At 53.9% G+C, this 16,539-nt stretch overlaps 3 protein-coding genes across 3 annotated transcripts; 1 reads left to right on the forward strand and 2 right to left on the reverse strand.

Annotated features, from left to right (window-relative positions):
* Positions 1-7,850: 7,850 nt before the first annotated feature.
* J4E90_008060 (uncharacterized protein) lies at positions 7,851-9,863 on the reverse strand (the record flags this gene model as incomplete). The annotated part of the gene is made up of 2 exons (XM_051437590.1): positions 7,851-9,670; positions 9,722-9,863. The coding sequence occupies 2 exons, from the start codon at positions 9,861-9,863 to the stop codon at positions 7,851-7,853; spliced, it is 1,962 nt and encodes a 653-aa protein (XP_051288401.1).
* Positions 9,864-10,646: 783 nt separating this feature from the next.
* Positions 10,647-13,894, forward strand: KGD1 (2-oxoglutarate dehydrogenase E1 component; the record flags this gene model as incomplete). The annotated part of the gene is made up of 3 exons (XM_051437591.1): positions 10,647-10,826; positions 10,888-12,929; positions 12,979-13,894. The coding sequence occupies 3 exons, from the start codon at positions 10,647-10,649 to the stop codon at positions 13,892-13,894; spliced, it is 3,138 nt and encodes a 1,045-aa protein (XP_051288402.1).
* Positions 13,895-14,318: 424 nt separating this feature from the next.
* On the reverse strand, positions 14,319-16,250 carry J4E90_008062 (uncharacterized protein; the record flags this gene model as incomplete). Its single annotated transcript, XM_051437592.1, has 4 exons — positions 14,319-15,871; positions 16,032-16,038; positions 16,213-16,219; positions 16,246-16,250. 4 exons carry the CDS (start codon positions 16,248-16,250, stop codon positions 14,319-14,321), a joined length of 1,572 nt encoding a protein of 523 aa, XP_051288403.1.
* Between the last annotated feature and the right edge of the window lie 289 nt (positions 16,251-16,539).

Below are 16,539 nucleotides of genomic sequence, written 5' to 3' on the forward strand. Positions count from 1 at the left end.
TCTACTCGCCAGGCGTGGGATGCTGTAACCTGACGTCGGTTGTGATGCTTGAAGTTATCTGCGTATGCACTATCAAGTTGCCGATATGCAGCGCGGCATCCCCTTGGAAGATCAAAGCAAAGAATACGTCAGACCAGTATTGTTGTTTGCTTCTTCCGTGTGGGGTAGTGGAGTAGCCGCCCCTGTCCTATAGCACCATCATGATAGCGTATATGCACATCATTCACACTTCAAAAGAACACATGAACGATACGCAAAAGCAACATCACTTTGCAGTCCTCAGGAAGAACGACTGTCGAGTCATTCGGCAGCACAATTGGTGGAACAACCCATCCCTTTCAGAAAAGAAGTAACATTGTCGATCCCACCCCCATTACCATCCCCACACACACCTCCATCGAGCCAACTAACAACATACGTCTAACCATATCGCGTAATCCTACTTTCCATCGTATCCAAAAGCAGTAACGAATGTGACCACTTCCTTCTTTCGCAAGTTCCCAAAGCGGAACAACCATACTACCAAGCTATACCGCTTCCAGCGACGACCGCAATGCCTGTTTCTGATGAGATGTGACAAGACCCGCTTTCTTTGTGGTACATCGGTACCGAACTGAATAACCACGTACCCGCACACACCTGTGTGGCAGCTGTCACAGCAGATGCGGTCTAGCCCGTCAGCTTAGCCACGCGCGGTAGTGGTGCTGGGTGCCACACCCACGCTGACGGCACTGTCACTGCGCGTTCTGGAGTGGTGATTCGAGCCTGTGGACGAGTGCCTCTTCTCCTTGCGGACCGTGGTGCGCCGGCGTACGGTATTGCTGACCTTCCGTTCGGTTCCGGTAACGACCCGCGCGTTGGGTAAGGCTGCATCCACGTCGACGTCGTTTGCGTTGGAGCGAGGGCTTTCCTTCTTCGATACGCTGCGAGTGTTTCTTGTGTGATTGCTGCTGCTCTTGCCAATGCAGGTCTTGTTGGTAGCGCCGCTGGTTGTCGTCTTGCCTGCGCCGTCGTATGGCTGGCAGAAGCAAATCCGCAGTATGTGCCCGGCAAGCGGTCCGAGGACCCCTACGTCGCGCCGAGCTGTGGGTTGACGGGGGTGTATCCGTTTCTTTCTGGACCTGATTGTAGCCTCACCTGCGCAGCTCCGGGGCATGCTAACGTATGCGGTTGCTGCGGCTCTACGGTTTGCAGCCTTTCGCTTGCGAAGGACCCTTCCTTTTCCAGACGAGGTGCAACTTGCGATGATGGCCGTGATCAATCGGGCTCTGTGAAACCTCGCCTCATATTTGAGGTCCTCGGCGAACGATCGAGCTGATCTACGAGGTTTGTAGCGCGGGCGTACCTTCGGCTTCTCGTACGAATGACGCGGTCTGGAGTAAGGCGCAAGACTTTCGGTTTGCGCTATCCCGTCACAGCCTTGGACTAACGGTGCAGGCAAGATGAACGAGTCTGTGGAGCCAACCGTAGAGTCGATCTGCGACTGCTCAGGGCGTCTGTAGTTGTGATGGAAACGTAGGTGCATAGGGAGCGGAACCGACGATGTGGGTGGTGTGGTCATTGGCCTCAAAGAGGGCCTTGGGGGTGGCAGGCATGTCGTCGTCGGGAACGCACGATAGGTTGCAGGTGTGGGTTTGTTATCGTAGTACGATGTGGTTGCAGTGGGTGAGCCGCTGAAGTCCGAAGCGCTCGTAGTGCCTGGCGTCGAACTACCCTCTGGCTGGATAAGATTGCCGGACGGCGAGAAGAATGAAATCTTGGGTGTGTCGTAGTTGGGGCGAACGATACCCGATGCTGCAGCTATTGGTAGTAAAGACGTCAATGCGGATGAGGTGATTGAACGACGCGTAGGTTCTGTCTCAGCAACTTGATTCGGCTCGGGAGGTGACTCAGAGAGTGAAGCTTGCCGTTCTAGTTCGGCCATCTGCGGAGTGAACCATACTGGCGCGACAGGTGTGGGTGAACGCGAGGAACGCACTGGATGAGGGAAGTCGTGCTGAAGGTCGACATCGACACCGACTACTGTTCCCGAGTAGGAAGTGGACATGGTACTACAGAAGCTCGCATTGTGACTAGCCTCCGTCGAGTGGTCATGCCCTGTGAGTGAATGGGTATTCTTACCTGCACCATAAAATGTGTGTCCAGCTGAGATGGTGTTGTTGACCTCGTTTGACAGCGTTGGTACTCCAGCGCTACCGCCATCGCGCGCCCCATCGCGTGCTTCCGGGTACACAAGACGCACAGAAGAGGACCGTTCACGCGGGCGGGCTGTAGCCGACGGTGGTAGTAGCTTTGACACGGCTCCAAATGCCGTTCGCGACTCGAGCGTATACGGTTCGACGTCAGAATTGGACGCTATCGCATGAGCTGAGGAACTAGGATCAGCCATGGATGACTGCCCATTTCTGGCCTGATGCTCTGAAGCTAACGCTTTAGTCGCGCTTAGGGCCTGGGATGCAGTAGGCAAACGATATGGCATGTCAAAGGTGTCATCGCCCAGTTGAGACATGTCAGATGCCTGCAATTGGCTTTGTAGGCTATCCTCGCTCGCACCCGGCCGATCGCTGTGGTTCTCAACGAGCGACATCTGAGTCGAGGACGACCTAGACCGGGTTCTCGAGGCAGCTCGAACATTGTGTATAACGCCACGAAAGAAGCTTTTGACATTGCTGGTATTAGCGTCGGAGTCGGCCTTGCCATTCCGATGGGTAATAAATTGCGATGGCTTAAGACTGGGAAACGCCGATGGGATTGCGGCATCATCAGCCCGGAACGAGTTGCTGTAATCCTTGCACAAGGGCACATCGTGTGTATTGCTTGGTGGTTTCAACAATTGCCCTCGCTGCACGTCTTCTGTGATGCGCTGGAGAACATGTTCTTCTGGTGTGTATGGAATTCTGTGTGACGAGCGCGTTGGCGAGGCATTTTCCACCACACGGAGTGAAGGGAAGCGGCCCACGCTGAGGAGGGAGCCATGTGAGTTTAGCGTCGAGTAGGAACCTTGCTCCACAATAGTGGCTAGAGGCGCGCCATTGGAGCGATTTGCGAGCCGAACGGCAAGATTGTAGGGAACGCCTCGAGCTCTGGCCTGCTGCTGATATTCCATGTCATGCTGCATATCTCCGGTCCCGGTAATATCGTGGCAGACATAATCATCGTGATCTTGTGCGATGTAATGCCGGTCGCGCCCTTGGCCTTGCGTTTGCGGTTGCATTTGCGACGAGCTCGTATCTAGGAAAGCTCTGTAATAGGCGAACGGATCCGGCTGCATGGCATGAGTCGATCGGAAGGACGGAGTGGCGTAGGTCTCGTTCAACGGATCTGATGGAGCTGGACCACATATTGGTTCCTGGCCGTTGCTGCGGTCTAGTAGACTGACGTCGCGGGGCTGTGCTGTAGGCATCATGCTCATGTCCTGTCATCGATATTGTCAAAGATGAGATCCGATCGATGCTAGATCATAATGTGCATGAGTGTGGGACCCTGCTGATAGCAGAGCAAGTTTGTTTGTGCGCCGCAGGGCATCCTGGGAAGTAGCAGGCCTTCCGCAGCGCCCTTTCCGAGATTGTATTGTTTAGGCAGGAGTAGCCATAACCTGCTCCTGTGCAACCGCCCTGTCGTATCTCGTGGCGGCTCATTCACCACTCGGAGGGCATGACCAAGGCCATGGTATTCGCCGACGCAAGTCTCCCGAATCGTACGACCATTGCAGTCCGCCTAGGAGATAGCTTCAGTGTTTTCTGTCCTAGCGAAGGGAACATGTTCGACGCGGCTGTGTGCGGAGGGCCATCCAATCAAAATGCTCTGTACTCGCAGCCCCTAAGCCCCACGACCCTTCCTGGAATTGGCGATGATGCGCAAAAGCAAAACTGTTGCTGTGCTTCTTCGACCTCAACGTCGGACCCTCCCGTACGCAAGTACATCGCTCCAACTTGCTCGTGGCGGTTTCTCCTGCATGCAGACCCTATGCCCCAGCCTGCCTATCTTTGGCTAGCGCCGCTGTGAGATCATGACCCTTATTCATGGACAGAGCGCTCATCCATAATTGATTGCACAAGCATATGCTTAGCGAAGGATTCGAAGATCACCTACGCATTTCGCAAATGGCTCCATCGAGAATGCTGGTTTTGCATAGCTTCCATAGCCTCTGTTCACAGGCTGCACAATCAGAGCCTAATGATCGGCAAAACAAGCCGGATCGGTACAATCAGGCCGGCGACGGGAACAAGTGGGTCGTGCCGCTTACATTGTATACAATGCGTTGAGCAGACGAAACGGTCCACTAATCCAGATTCGCCAGCACGGAAAGCATACTGGCTAGTTTGACGCAGTCTCCACAGAAGCGACGTACTTAAGGCTGGAGTAGCGATGTGTTGGCTAAGTTCACCATGGAACATGTAGCCTATCGCTGTCGTGACAATCATAGAGCTGTGTTCCGAGCACATGTGGCTGGTCGTACGTCCTCTTCTCCATGTACCTTCATATATCGTCGACAAAATCCCAGGATAGCCTGGTAAGATTGAACTGCAGAAGCGGCTTCCAGTCCACACCATCCACGAGCTCTCAGAGCTACTGCCGCAGCGGATTGGATACGGAGAAGCCGCCGATTCATCCATCACCGATGTAATAGAAGGTAATCAGCGATATGTCACTCATTCGATCCATTCAGTCGGTGCGAGTGCGCTGAGAAGACTGAAAATAGACACGGGATGTGTCTCATTGTCGTCAACCTATGAGCCAGCATGATGACGGTAAGCAAGGGGTAGCTTTTCCAGGTAGCTGACCGGTGTTGACCTTCGGCAAGTTCAATTCGCGATGGGCACCAGCCGTGCGCTCGCTGCAGACTCGTTTGGCTCGGGCTTAGCCGGGCTGGAGGAGGCTGCATGGGCGCGGCAAAACCTTCCATTGCTTCCAGAAGTTGTTGGATTTGGTATATGTTCGATGGACAAGATCCGCCCAGCAGCGAAATGTGCATTTCACCGTCGAAATATACGGTTGTGGGACTGCTCATGCCTGTCCGGTCCATGTAAACTTGCACGCTTCTATGGTGATTCTCATCGAGCCCTCGATGACGCCTTTAAGCCAGGCTTACTGGTTACTTCCAACTTCTGTCTGTTGACCTGCACTTGACGGTGATCTTTACTTTCAGTAGCTGAGGGCGGATACGGCATGTATCACCCTGGTACGTCGTTGACAGCTAGATAGCCTTCGAAAGTGCTGAAAATTCAAGCAAGTTGAATGTCTCGCGTAGGCTGATTCGTGGAGCTGTAAGTATGGAGTGGAGTATTGATCTCATGTCGAGGCGTGACTCAGTTCGGGCCGTGCTGTCTTGCACCTACGCTCCCCAACTCTGATACTTTTCTTCGAGCGCCTTTGGTCCGCAAGAGCTGGGCGTTACGAGCCGAGCTCCATCCATTCCGCCCAATGCGCCACGCTCGTGAGCCATGTAGTCGTAAGCTCCGCGCTTGAGTGGCATTAGCTGGTCCGAAAAGTCTTCGAAGCAGTCATCTCCCTGCCGACCGTGGATGCTTGTCGTATTCATGTCTGACCAGCGCTCAAGTCCGTCGACCTGATTCTCGGGATTGCATCAGGTCCTCGACTCACTGGCCCGATGATCGCAGTGCGGATGTTGTTTTGTCGTTAGGCTAAGCTACACTATCGCTGATTTAGCTAGCGCCAACAGGAGAGTGTAATGATGTGGAGAGATCTACAGGTTATTATGAATCGCTGCACGCCCATGGATCTGAAGCTATGTCCTCGCGGCAAATCAGGACAGCGATTTTCGACGCATCTACCTGCCGTTGCTGCACGGGAGGATACGCGAGACCCATGTGATCCACCCTGTCCACGTCAATAGATCGGCGCTGGCCAGGCATAACACCCAAGATTCGCTAGCTGCATGTGAAGCCACCTCGAGAGCATGGCGCCGGGGCCAGGCGAGTAAGGGTGGGAAATGGATATTTCTCGAATCGGATCTCCATTATCTCATAATGTGGCGTATGCGCCGTGTCACAGCGGAAGGAAAGAGGACGGGACGGACCTTGATTGTCACATGACAGCGACTCCATAAGATCTTCCTCCACGGCTGTCGAACCCAGGTATAAGACAAAGAGACTTGACTTTCTGTTTCTCATATCTAGTTTCACTTGAGCTGCTCTTTTCGTACCATTGGCGTGATGAACGATCCTATTAGGGAACGTCGCCATACCATGACCCTGCCACCTCTTTCCCAGAGCGCCAGCAAGAGCGAGCTTTGCAATCGACTTAAACTCAGTGAGAGTACACACAGACTGCTTCTCGTAAGTCTCCGCCTGACAATAGAAAGCTGTCCGCTAACCCACACGACTTCCGTAGGCCGAAGCTGTGGCTGCCAGAAACGCATTGAGCTCAAACCGCTACAATTTGACCGAGCAATCGAGGGCAGACCCCTCTGTAGCAGAACCATATAGATGGGACGAGTTGTCGGAAACGTCGAAACATCTGCATATTTTGATGATCGTACGCGATGCTTGCGCGGAAACAAGACCGTATTATGACATCGGTCGTTACATGCTCCATGTCAACGAAGAGAACTGGGTCGCGAGATGGTACCTCTGGCATAGCTTCCGTTACAGGTCGGTCGACTAAGGTTATCGTGCAGCTGAGCTCGACACTGATCTTTGCAGAGACAACCGACCGAGGGAGCGAGTTCCTAATAACAATGGTACATATATTTTTGAGTCGATGAATAGATGTTCTGTTACGTATCTGGTGCAGGTTAGCTAACGGATAGTAGGAAACCAACCATACTATGATCCAGCGCGCGACTATTACCGCGGACGACAACCCTAGCTTTCAACCCCGGGAACACGTATACTTGCGACGGCATCTCTTATTGTAGATGTTGTAGGTGTCGCGTAGGTTCGGTCCATGTTGGATGATGTAGGTGTTGCGGTTTCGGTCTACTCAGAGGATCTGTTTGCTCTTCGGGTGTGTTTCATCCAACCTTGCCCTTCGTTTTCTGGTTTTAATACTCGGTTAAGACTTTTCCTTTGGTTTTTCGATGTTTCGGTATTGCTGGTCGCAACAAACGCTCATTCCAATTTCGGTTGTTGTTGGTCGCAGTCGTTCCTGCGTTTCAGGAATTGATGACGTCCTCTCTTGCTTTGTGTGTTTCTTCTGCATGCGGAACATGTCTTCATGTTACCCCAATATCCAAGCCCTCATTTGCTGCATCCAGGCCGCGCAGTATCATACCGCGAAGAAATGAAGTGAGGATGAGGTTGTGAAAGAAATGTGCCTCGTCGAGTTACTCAATAAGTGGGGCCTCTCCCAGGTCAGGGGTCCAGTGCCTGCCGAAGCAGGCCGGGCTGGTAAGAAGACATTCACTTTGGCAGGTGCGATGGACCGGCCGTACTGTGCACTTATCAACATTGCGAGCCTTAAGGTAGCGGTGTAGAGACTCTCCTGATATTACTTCTTGTTAAGGTACATGATCCGAAAATTGTCGGCGTCTATGCACCTTCAGACCCGATGAGGTATTGATCACACATGTGGTTTGTAGCTTTCAGCATCACTTTTGGTCATGGCGGACCATTTTCGTGGGATGCGTGTAGATCATTGCGGATTTGCGCAATAACCGACGTAGATGGCTGTTGGATAGACATGGGCATTCCCAACATCAATTGCCTCACTGACTACAATTATTATGTATCTCCGGAAAGAACATGTGTATTTCAAAGCATGGCCGGCAATTGTTTCACGAAAATACCTAGCGGTCTCCGATCGACACAAGCCATATCTCCCAAACGCCTTCGCTATGCAAATCAGAAGGATCTTCAACTTTTGAAAGACGGAGGCCTGGCATAATATCAAGCAGTCGCAGTCGCCGTATTCCGTGCAACTTGTTCCTGGAGCGCTTTCTTGTATTGACTCCGCGCAGCGTCGATCGCCCGAATCAGGGGATCCACGATCTGCTTGACAGCTTTCGCGCCTCCTCTGATAGCTCCTGGGTCGAACTTCCTCTTCTTCCTCTCTCGCTGGTTGGCAAACTCATTCTCTTTCCGCGCATGCTCGATCCTTGCTTCGCGCTCTGCTTCTGCCATGTCGGCAACCGCCTTGATCCGGTCAAGTGACTTATCCAGCGTCTCGATGAGACGTGCAATTTCACCCGCGCGGTCGGGATCTCCCGAGTAGAACACGGCCCAGAAGTAGTGCAAGAACTCGACTGTCGTGTTGTGGGTCATGGTGAGATTCTCTAAAACCCCTTCTGATACGTGAAGCTCCTTTGCCCGCTCGCTGGTGGGAATGGCTTTGGATGACGTGTAGTCATCGTTGTGCAGATGTCGTTTCCTAACAGCCGCAATGATCTGTGATGAGGCTGCACTTCGTGAGGATTTACTGCCAACTTTAGTCTTCTTGGGAACCGACTCTTCCTCGTCACTACTACTTTCATCATCGATATCGATCGTGGAATGAAGGTCAACGCGCGAAAGCTGGCCGTCGCCGCCGAACTTGCGAAGATCCTGCTGTAACGTCGACAGGGCCTGTGCAGGAGTACGCTTGGTGTAGGTCGCAGCACTGGTTGAGGTGTGCACGCTCTGGCCAGCGGAGAAGAACCGGCTTTGATCCTGTACGCGGAGAACGACCCTGTTGTCGTCATCTGCACGCTGTAGATCCCGCAACTGCAGCTCTTTGTATGTCTCCTCATCGACTCCAACGGGTCCATGCCGACCTCCGTCTGAAGGTGGCACTTCTTTCATCATCTTCTCGCTCATGCGATTCAGGACTCGGAGGATGGGCGCCTTTTCATAATTCGTCGGGTTCATGGTCCAGTCGGGCCGGTTACCTTGTTTCTGGCTGTGATTCTGTTCATTTGCCTCGATGTTGATGAAGTTGGGGATGGCAGCTGCAAGCAGATCCTGGTTGTCTGCTGTCTCATCGTAAGACAGATACTTGTCAAGCTTAGGATCAAGCACGTCTTTTTCTTGGATGCGCTCACCCTTGAGCTTCTTCATCAAGCGACTGTGGAAGAACCTCTCCCAGAAATCACCCTCGCTCAACTGGGGCACGTTCTCATTGTAAGCCTTTTGCACGATTGGATGCTGCCTGAACAAGAGCTCAATCTGCTCTTTGGTCAAGCTTAGCATGAGGGTGCCGTTGACAGACTTTGATTTGATGACGGACAGCACGTTGTAAGTTCCTGTAGCCTGCGACTTTTCCGTTGCATGAGATCTCAACATGTGCACGCGTGTAGACCAAAACTGCATAGAGAACTGCAAGACACCGACGGAATCGGGCTTCTCCGCAAGCGCTCGGTCGAAGCGTTGACGAAGGGCTGGATTTGAATTGAGGAGCGACATCTGAAGCGTTGTATCCGCAAGCAGCTTCGCGTCATCGTAGTTTTCCTCGTTGTCTTTGCCACCAGCAGTCACAGTCTGCGCCATAGCGATGGCAGCTGAGGCGCTGCTGTCCCCTCCATCCTTGCCACCAGCAACAGGAGCCGGAGACGGGGCACTCTGCTGCTTCGAAGCCTCGATCCATTTGCGTAATAGACTGGTTATGTTCTGCTGGTCGTCGCGAGCGGTAGCGGAGGTGAATGTGAGGGTGTGGTTGCCAGCTAGGGGCGCTGGCTCGGGTACGACGATCTTGATGGAGGCTTTGGCAGCGGTCGCGGGCGTCTGCTGGAGGTCTAGACAGTGTCAGTGGTGTATAGCGTCTTTCTCGTGAGGCCTCGACATACTGCCAATATCTGCTATGGCTATGGACCACGGAGCAGGCGCATTGGCCGCGCCACTGGTGGACTTCCAGGACACCGTCTTGCCATCCGCAGACACGGCGACTCTGCCGTTGTCCTTCTTGTACTGGGCAGCGGCGTCGGCCATGATGGCGGGGTGTAATGTCGCGACGATCAGTGAGGCGTGCCTGGCTTGAGGCTGACGCGGTGCTAGCTTGTCTGGGCTTCCCCAGATTCACGCGTCGCACGTGACTACGCATTAGCGAACGGCATGGCAGCCGCTGAGGCTCAGGCAAGGCTGTACCCTACTCCGAAACTCAATTCGACGTTCAGCTAGATGAATCTTTTGTTTGAGTGGTTTGACTATGTGGCCTCTTCATCTCCTCGCCCACTTCAGAACGCGTATCTGCAGAAACATGGCGCGTCGCTCGCATCAGCCAAGAGAAGTAACACATCAGGCGCAACGGATACATATCCGTGCCATGCAGCGTCAGAAGCCGTCAGAGGCTGCATGCGAGTTACATAAGGCCTGCCCTGCTATTGGCTGGTGGTGCGAGAACACTGGATGAGCGACCACTTCGTCATATCGCAGCGCCGCCGTGACCAGCAAAGAGTACCACTGCAAGCCTGCACGGGTCTGTAGACTATATTTGGTGAACAACAAGCAGACGAGAAGACGCAGTGTCAATATAGACTTCACGGTGTTCGGTCGCTCCCTTGAATGTGGTGGGTGGTGACCGGTCAGAAATCCCGCGATCCATGATACGCGCTAGGCCGGAACACGGGGCCTGTCCTGGCTGCATCAACTTCTACTGCGTGCGACGCTTAACTTCGACTGCACATTGCTACAGCTGAGGCTTTTCTTCTCTTCATCGTCGTCCGTTTGGATGTCACCCATCCCTACCTCCGCTTTGTTAATCTAATCCCCGTCATGTTGCGCAACACTCTGCGCCAGTGCTGCTCCCGCCAGCTCCAGTGCGCCCCGGCGAGAGCATCCTTCTCGAGCCTCGCACAGCCCTCACGAACCGCTCTCTCGACATGTCGCCGCCCGCTCGCCGTGACGCAGCGCCGCCAGTATGCCGTGTCGTCGGAAGACACCAACAAGGGCGTTGTGCGTGCCTCCCAGCCAGACCCTCAAACTCTTCGACCCGTAGCTAACAATGACGGCATAGGACCCCAACGACTCGTTCCTCCAGGGCAACACGGCCAACTACATCGATGCCATGTACATGCAGTGGAAGCAAGACCCCGCCAGCGTTCACTACTCATGGCAGGTCTATTTCCACAACATGGAGTCCGGCGACATGCCCGTGTCGCAAGCCTTCCAACCGCCGCCAAACATCATGAGCTCGCCCCAGGGCGGCGCCGCTCACAAGCCTGGCATGGGCATGGCCTCCGCCGAAGGCACCGACGTCATGAACCATCTCAAGGTGCAACTGCTCGTCCGAGCCTACCAGGCCCGCGGTCACCACAAGGCCAAGATCGACCCGCTGGGCATCCGCTCAGAAGCTGAGCAGTTCGGATACAGCAAGCCCCGCGAATTGGAACTGTCACACTACAACTTCACCGAAAAGGACTTGGAACAAGAGATCGAATTGGGCCCCGGTATCTTGCCGCGCTTCAAGACCGAGTCCCGTAAGAAGATGAAGTTGAAGGAGATCATTGACGCCTGCGAGCGCCTCTACTGCGGCTCTTACGGAGTTGAATACATCCACATTCCCGACAGGGAGCAGTGCGACTGGCTCCGTGAGCGCATCGAGGTCCCCACACCATTCAAGTACTCCGTCGACGAGAAGCGCCGCATTCTGGACCGCCTGATCTGGGGTACCAACTTCGAAGCTTTCCTGGCCACCAAATACCCCAACGACAAGCGATTCGGTCTTGAGGGTGGTGAGAGTTTGATTCCCGGAATGAAGGCCCTTATTGACCGCAGTGTCGACTTTGGTGTCAAGGACATCGTCATCGGCATGCCGCATCGTGGTCGTCTCAACGTGCTCTCCAACGTCGTCCGAAAGCCGAACGAGTCCATCTTCAGCGAATTTGCCGGTACTGCCGAGGCCAACGAAGAGGGCTCTGGTGACGTCAAATACCACTTGGGCATGAACTTCGAGCGCCCCACCCCATCCGGAAAGCGCGTACAGCTGTCTCTCGTCGCCAACCCGTCCCATCTCGAGGCCGAAGACCCCGTCGTACTAGGAAAGACCCGCGCCATTCTGCACTACAACAACGACGAGAAGGAAGGTTCCAGCGCCATGGGCCTGCTCTTGCACGGTGACGCCGCTTTCGCCGGTCAGGGTATAGTATACGAGACTATGGGCTTCCACCAGCTCCCCAGCTACCACACTGGCGGTACTATTCACATCATCGTGAACAACCAGATTGGTTTCACCACGGATCCTAGGTTCTCCCGTTCGACTCCTTACTGCTCTGATATCGCCAAGGCAATTGATGCGCCCGTTTTCCACGTCAACGGTGACGATGTCGAGGCCCTCAACTTCGTCTGCCAGCTGGCAGCTGACTTCCGCGCCGAGTTCAAGAAGGATGTGGTTATCGACATGGTTTGCTACCGAAAGCAGGGTCACAACGAGACTGACCAGCCCTTCTTCACCCAGCCTCTCATGTACAAGAAGATCTCAGAACAACCCCAAACACTGGACATCTACACAAAGAAGCTGCTCGACGAGAAGACCTTCACCAAGGAGGACATTGACGAGCACAAGGCTTGGGTCTGGGGTATGCTAGATGAGAGCTTCAACCGCAGCAAGGACTACGTACCAAACTCCAAGGAATGGCTTACTTCGGCCTGGAACGGCTTCAAGTCGCCCAAGGAGCTTGCGGAAGAGGTCCTGCCCCATCTGCCAACCGCCATCGAGGAGACTCAACTGAAGCACATCGCTGAGAAGATCGGCGGCGCGCCGGAGGACTTTAATGTACACAAGAACTTGAAGCGTATCTTGGCTGGCCGCACCAAGACTGTCATGGACGGCAAGAACATCGACATGGCTACCGCGGAAGCCTTGGCATTCGGAAGTCTGTGCATGGAAGGCCACCATGTCCGTGTCTCCGGACAGGATGTCGAGCGTGGAACCTTCTCTCAGCGCCATGCCGTGCTCCACGACCAGGAAACTGAGAAGACATACACCCCTCTCCAGAACCTTGCCGAGGACCAGGCAACATTCACCATCTCCAACTCTTCGCTCAGCGAATACGGAGTGTAAGTTCACACCGTTTTGTTCTATTTTGCCGTAACTAATCAGCTGTAGGCTTGGCTTCGAATACGGATACTCGCTATCATCGCCCAACGCCCTCGTCATGTGGGAGGCTCAGTTTGGTGATTTCGCCAACACTGCCCAGGTTATCATCGATCAGTTCATTGCCTCTGGTGAAGTCAAGTGGCTTCAACGTTCCGGTCTCGTCATGAGCTTGCCCCACGGTTACGACGGTCAAGGTCCCGAGCACTCTTCTGGACGTATGGAACGCTACCTGCAGCTCTGCAACGAGGATCCCCGTATCTTCCCCTCGCCCGACAAGCTCGACCGTCAGCACCAGGACTGCAACATCCAGATTGCCTACACAACGAAGCCGTCTAACCTCTTCCATCTCCTCCGTCGCCAGATGAACCGCCAATTCCGCAAGCCTCTCATTCTCTTCTTCTCCAAGTCGCTACTCCGCCACCCGCTCGCTCGCTCCAACATTGAGGAATTCACTGGCGACTCTCACTTCCAATGGATCATCGAAGACCCCGCGCACGCTACTGGCGAGATTGAGTCGCATGAGGGCATCAACCGTGTCATCCTCTGCACAGGTCAGGTGTACGCCGCGCTCGTAAAGGAGCGTGAGGCCCGCGGTGAGAAGGACGTTGCTATCACTCGTATCGAGCAGCTCAACCCCTTCCCCTGGCAACAACTGAAGGACAACCTGGACTCGTACCCCAACGCCCAGAACATCATCTGGTGCCAGGAAGAGCCGCTTAACGCCGGTGCCTGGAGCTTTACCCAGCCCAGAATTGAGACTCTGCTCAACCAAACCGAGCACCACAACAGGCGTCACGTCATGTATGCCGGCCGCAACCCTAGTGCGTCGGTGGCCACTGGACTTAAGGTGTCACACAAGAACGAAGAGAAGGCCCTATTAGATATGGCTTTCACCGTGAAGCAGGACCACTTGAAAGGCGAGTAAACGCTGGATGAGGCGTGGAAAGGGGTAGTTGGTCATTGATTGCATTACTTTATTCCCATGATATGTATGTTTACAGCGTGTAGTCTCGTGTGCTGTCGTGGAAGCTAGATGTACTTCAATGACAGTCTGAACAAAAATTCTTTACTTCATAAATCATCTTGCCGTCTACATGCGTTGCTGTGATCTTTTCTGGGTAGCTTGTAGAAAGGGTCGTAGCCGGTAACCCCCTACTTCGAAACTCGGCCTGGCGTGGAACAAGTCGCCGTAGTAGGTAAACTTAGTCCTCCTACTTGGGGCTTGGGATGTATATCTCACAACATGATCGGGTTTTGAGGCATACGTTGTATTTCGCATCAATCTTTGCTTAATTAGAGACTTACTGACTACCTCTGGGCTCTACCAGGAGACAACTTCATTGCCACCCTCAGGTAAGCAAATGCGGATTCCCCTGATACACAAAACTCGGCTTCCTGCGCGCCTTCAGCTCAGACCTCTCTCCGTCTTCCCAATGATCCCACACATTCGCATGCTGCGGGCCCTCCACCTCACGGATATAGCCCAAAGCACAGTCCTCGAATTGGACCTTGGGTTGCGCTGCGTAGAAAGCATCATAGCGATGCGATAGTGCTTGTTTGAGTGATTTGACCCTGTTGTCACTACCGTGTAGCACGCCCCAGGGATCTCTGCACGCTTCGCCCTTGCATGATTTGAGGACCATCATCAACGCGTCGATGCGGTCGATGATGGCGGTGAACGAGCGACCTGCGATACGGTAGGTGTCACGTTTCGCTATGAGGTCCGCGTCTTCGCCGTCGAAGTAGTTCTCGAGCTGGCCTGGGTCAAAGCGCATGTCGTAGTACTCCTTGTCGCCCGTGCAGAAGACTGAGTAGTAGATGTTGTAGTCTTCGCCGATGAGGCGAAGGCCTTTGTACGTGTTGTTGCGTACAGAGTGGAGGTATCCACCCCAGTTTTGGTCGGGCGGGTGAATCTCTTTCACCGGGTTGTCGTAGTGGCCCCATATGCCTTCGGGGATGGCTCGGCCCCAGTACTCGATGTTGATGTGTTCTTGGCGTTCCGTAGATTCGGCGAGAAGGGTGTCTTCTTTGGAGAGGGGCATGACTGAGCCATCGAAATCTTCGCGTAGACTCTGCCCAGCTAACTTCATGATAGTGGGCGCGAGATCGGTGTGGGAGCTGACAATGTCTGTGGTGTGGCCCTTCATCACACCAGGCCCACGCACGATGAGGGGGATGTGAATATCAGTCTCATAGCCACATTCCTTGCCAGCATGTAGGCGGTGCTGACTTAGGTGGTACCCGTTGTCAGTGGTGTAGATGATGTATGTGTCTTCAAGAAGGCCCTTGTGCTCGAGAGTCTTCACAAGTTGCTCCACCATCTCGTCTACTGACTGAAGCGCACGAAGGCGGGAGCGTTGAAACTCGTCATTGTAGTCAATGACTGTGTCATTGAGAAGTGGAAGTCTCTTGACCCATCCTGTGCCGCCCTGCTTCTCGGGATTGAAATTGGCATTGCGTGGGATCTTGTACTCGGTGAAGAGATGAGCATGTCGCTCTGCGTATTGAGGCAAATCCGCACTGTACTCTTCGGCAGGCACGAGCTTCACGTTGCTATGGGGCGCGATAGGTGCAATGGTGAGGAACCAAGGCTCAGGGTGTTGCGTTGCCTCCTCGAGAAAGCCATACGCCTTCTCTGCAGTCACATCAGGCGAGTATTGACCCTTGTAGCTTATGGGTGGTCCACCGTTACGACTCATATGTGCGTTGTAGTATTCGTACGTATAGGGGTCGAGGATGAAGTCGGAACCGTTGTATCCGCCGGCGTAGGGTGCGTTGTAATTGTCAACAGAGTGGTGGTTCCACAGCTTGCCTGAGTAGTACGTGTTGTAGCCAGCATTCTGCATCCATACTGGGAGGTAGTCATCGTTGATGCCTTCGCGAACGACCTTTGGGTAGCCACCTGAAACGTGTTAACGAGGCTGGTAGTAACACGCGGCGATGACTACGAACCGTAGGGTGCAAAGACGTCAGTCACATTCGTGTTGTGAGCAGCTCTTCCGGTCCAGAGGTTTACGCGAGAAGGGCAACATAACGCAACCGTACAGAAGTGGTTCGCATACAGTGTACCTTCATGGAGTAGATACTTTTGCAGGAATGGCATGTGCTCCTGTTCTTTGTGAGCTATTGTTACTCGAGACAGCCAGAGATGCACAAACCAATGACTTCATGTGCCAATCTTGATCATCTGTCAAGATGAAGAGAATGTTCGGTTGCTTCGCTGCTGCGCAGTACAGTGCCGACGAAAGCACTGCATAATGGAATAGCTTGAAGAACTTCATGGTGACAAGCCGTTGTCGAAGCTGACAACTGGACCGGGAGAAATGTGCCCTTATAAGGCATCATACGGTTGAACGCGCTCTCCCCGCGTCCAAACAGAGCCATGTTCAGGGTCGATGTTACCGCGTCGATACTGGGCTTCAAGACGAGGCCGGCGCCGTGACGCGTGAGTGCAGGAGGCGAGTGGAGTTCATGGGTCGATGCATTGTCACGTAGTGCGACGCTAAACCTCGAGCACGAGCCTCACCCCACACCTGGCACCAGCCATCGCGGGAAATGTCTCCCTCGTGC

The sequence above is a fragment of the Alternaria incomplexa genome, assembly GCF_024043165.1.
Source record: "Alternaria incomplexa strain BMP 0042 chromosome Unknown scaffold_12, whole genome shotgun sequence".
Taxonomy (NCBI): Eukaryota; Fungi; Ascomycota; class Dothideomycetes; order Pleosporales; family Pleosporaceae; genus Alternaria; species Alternaria incomplexa.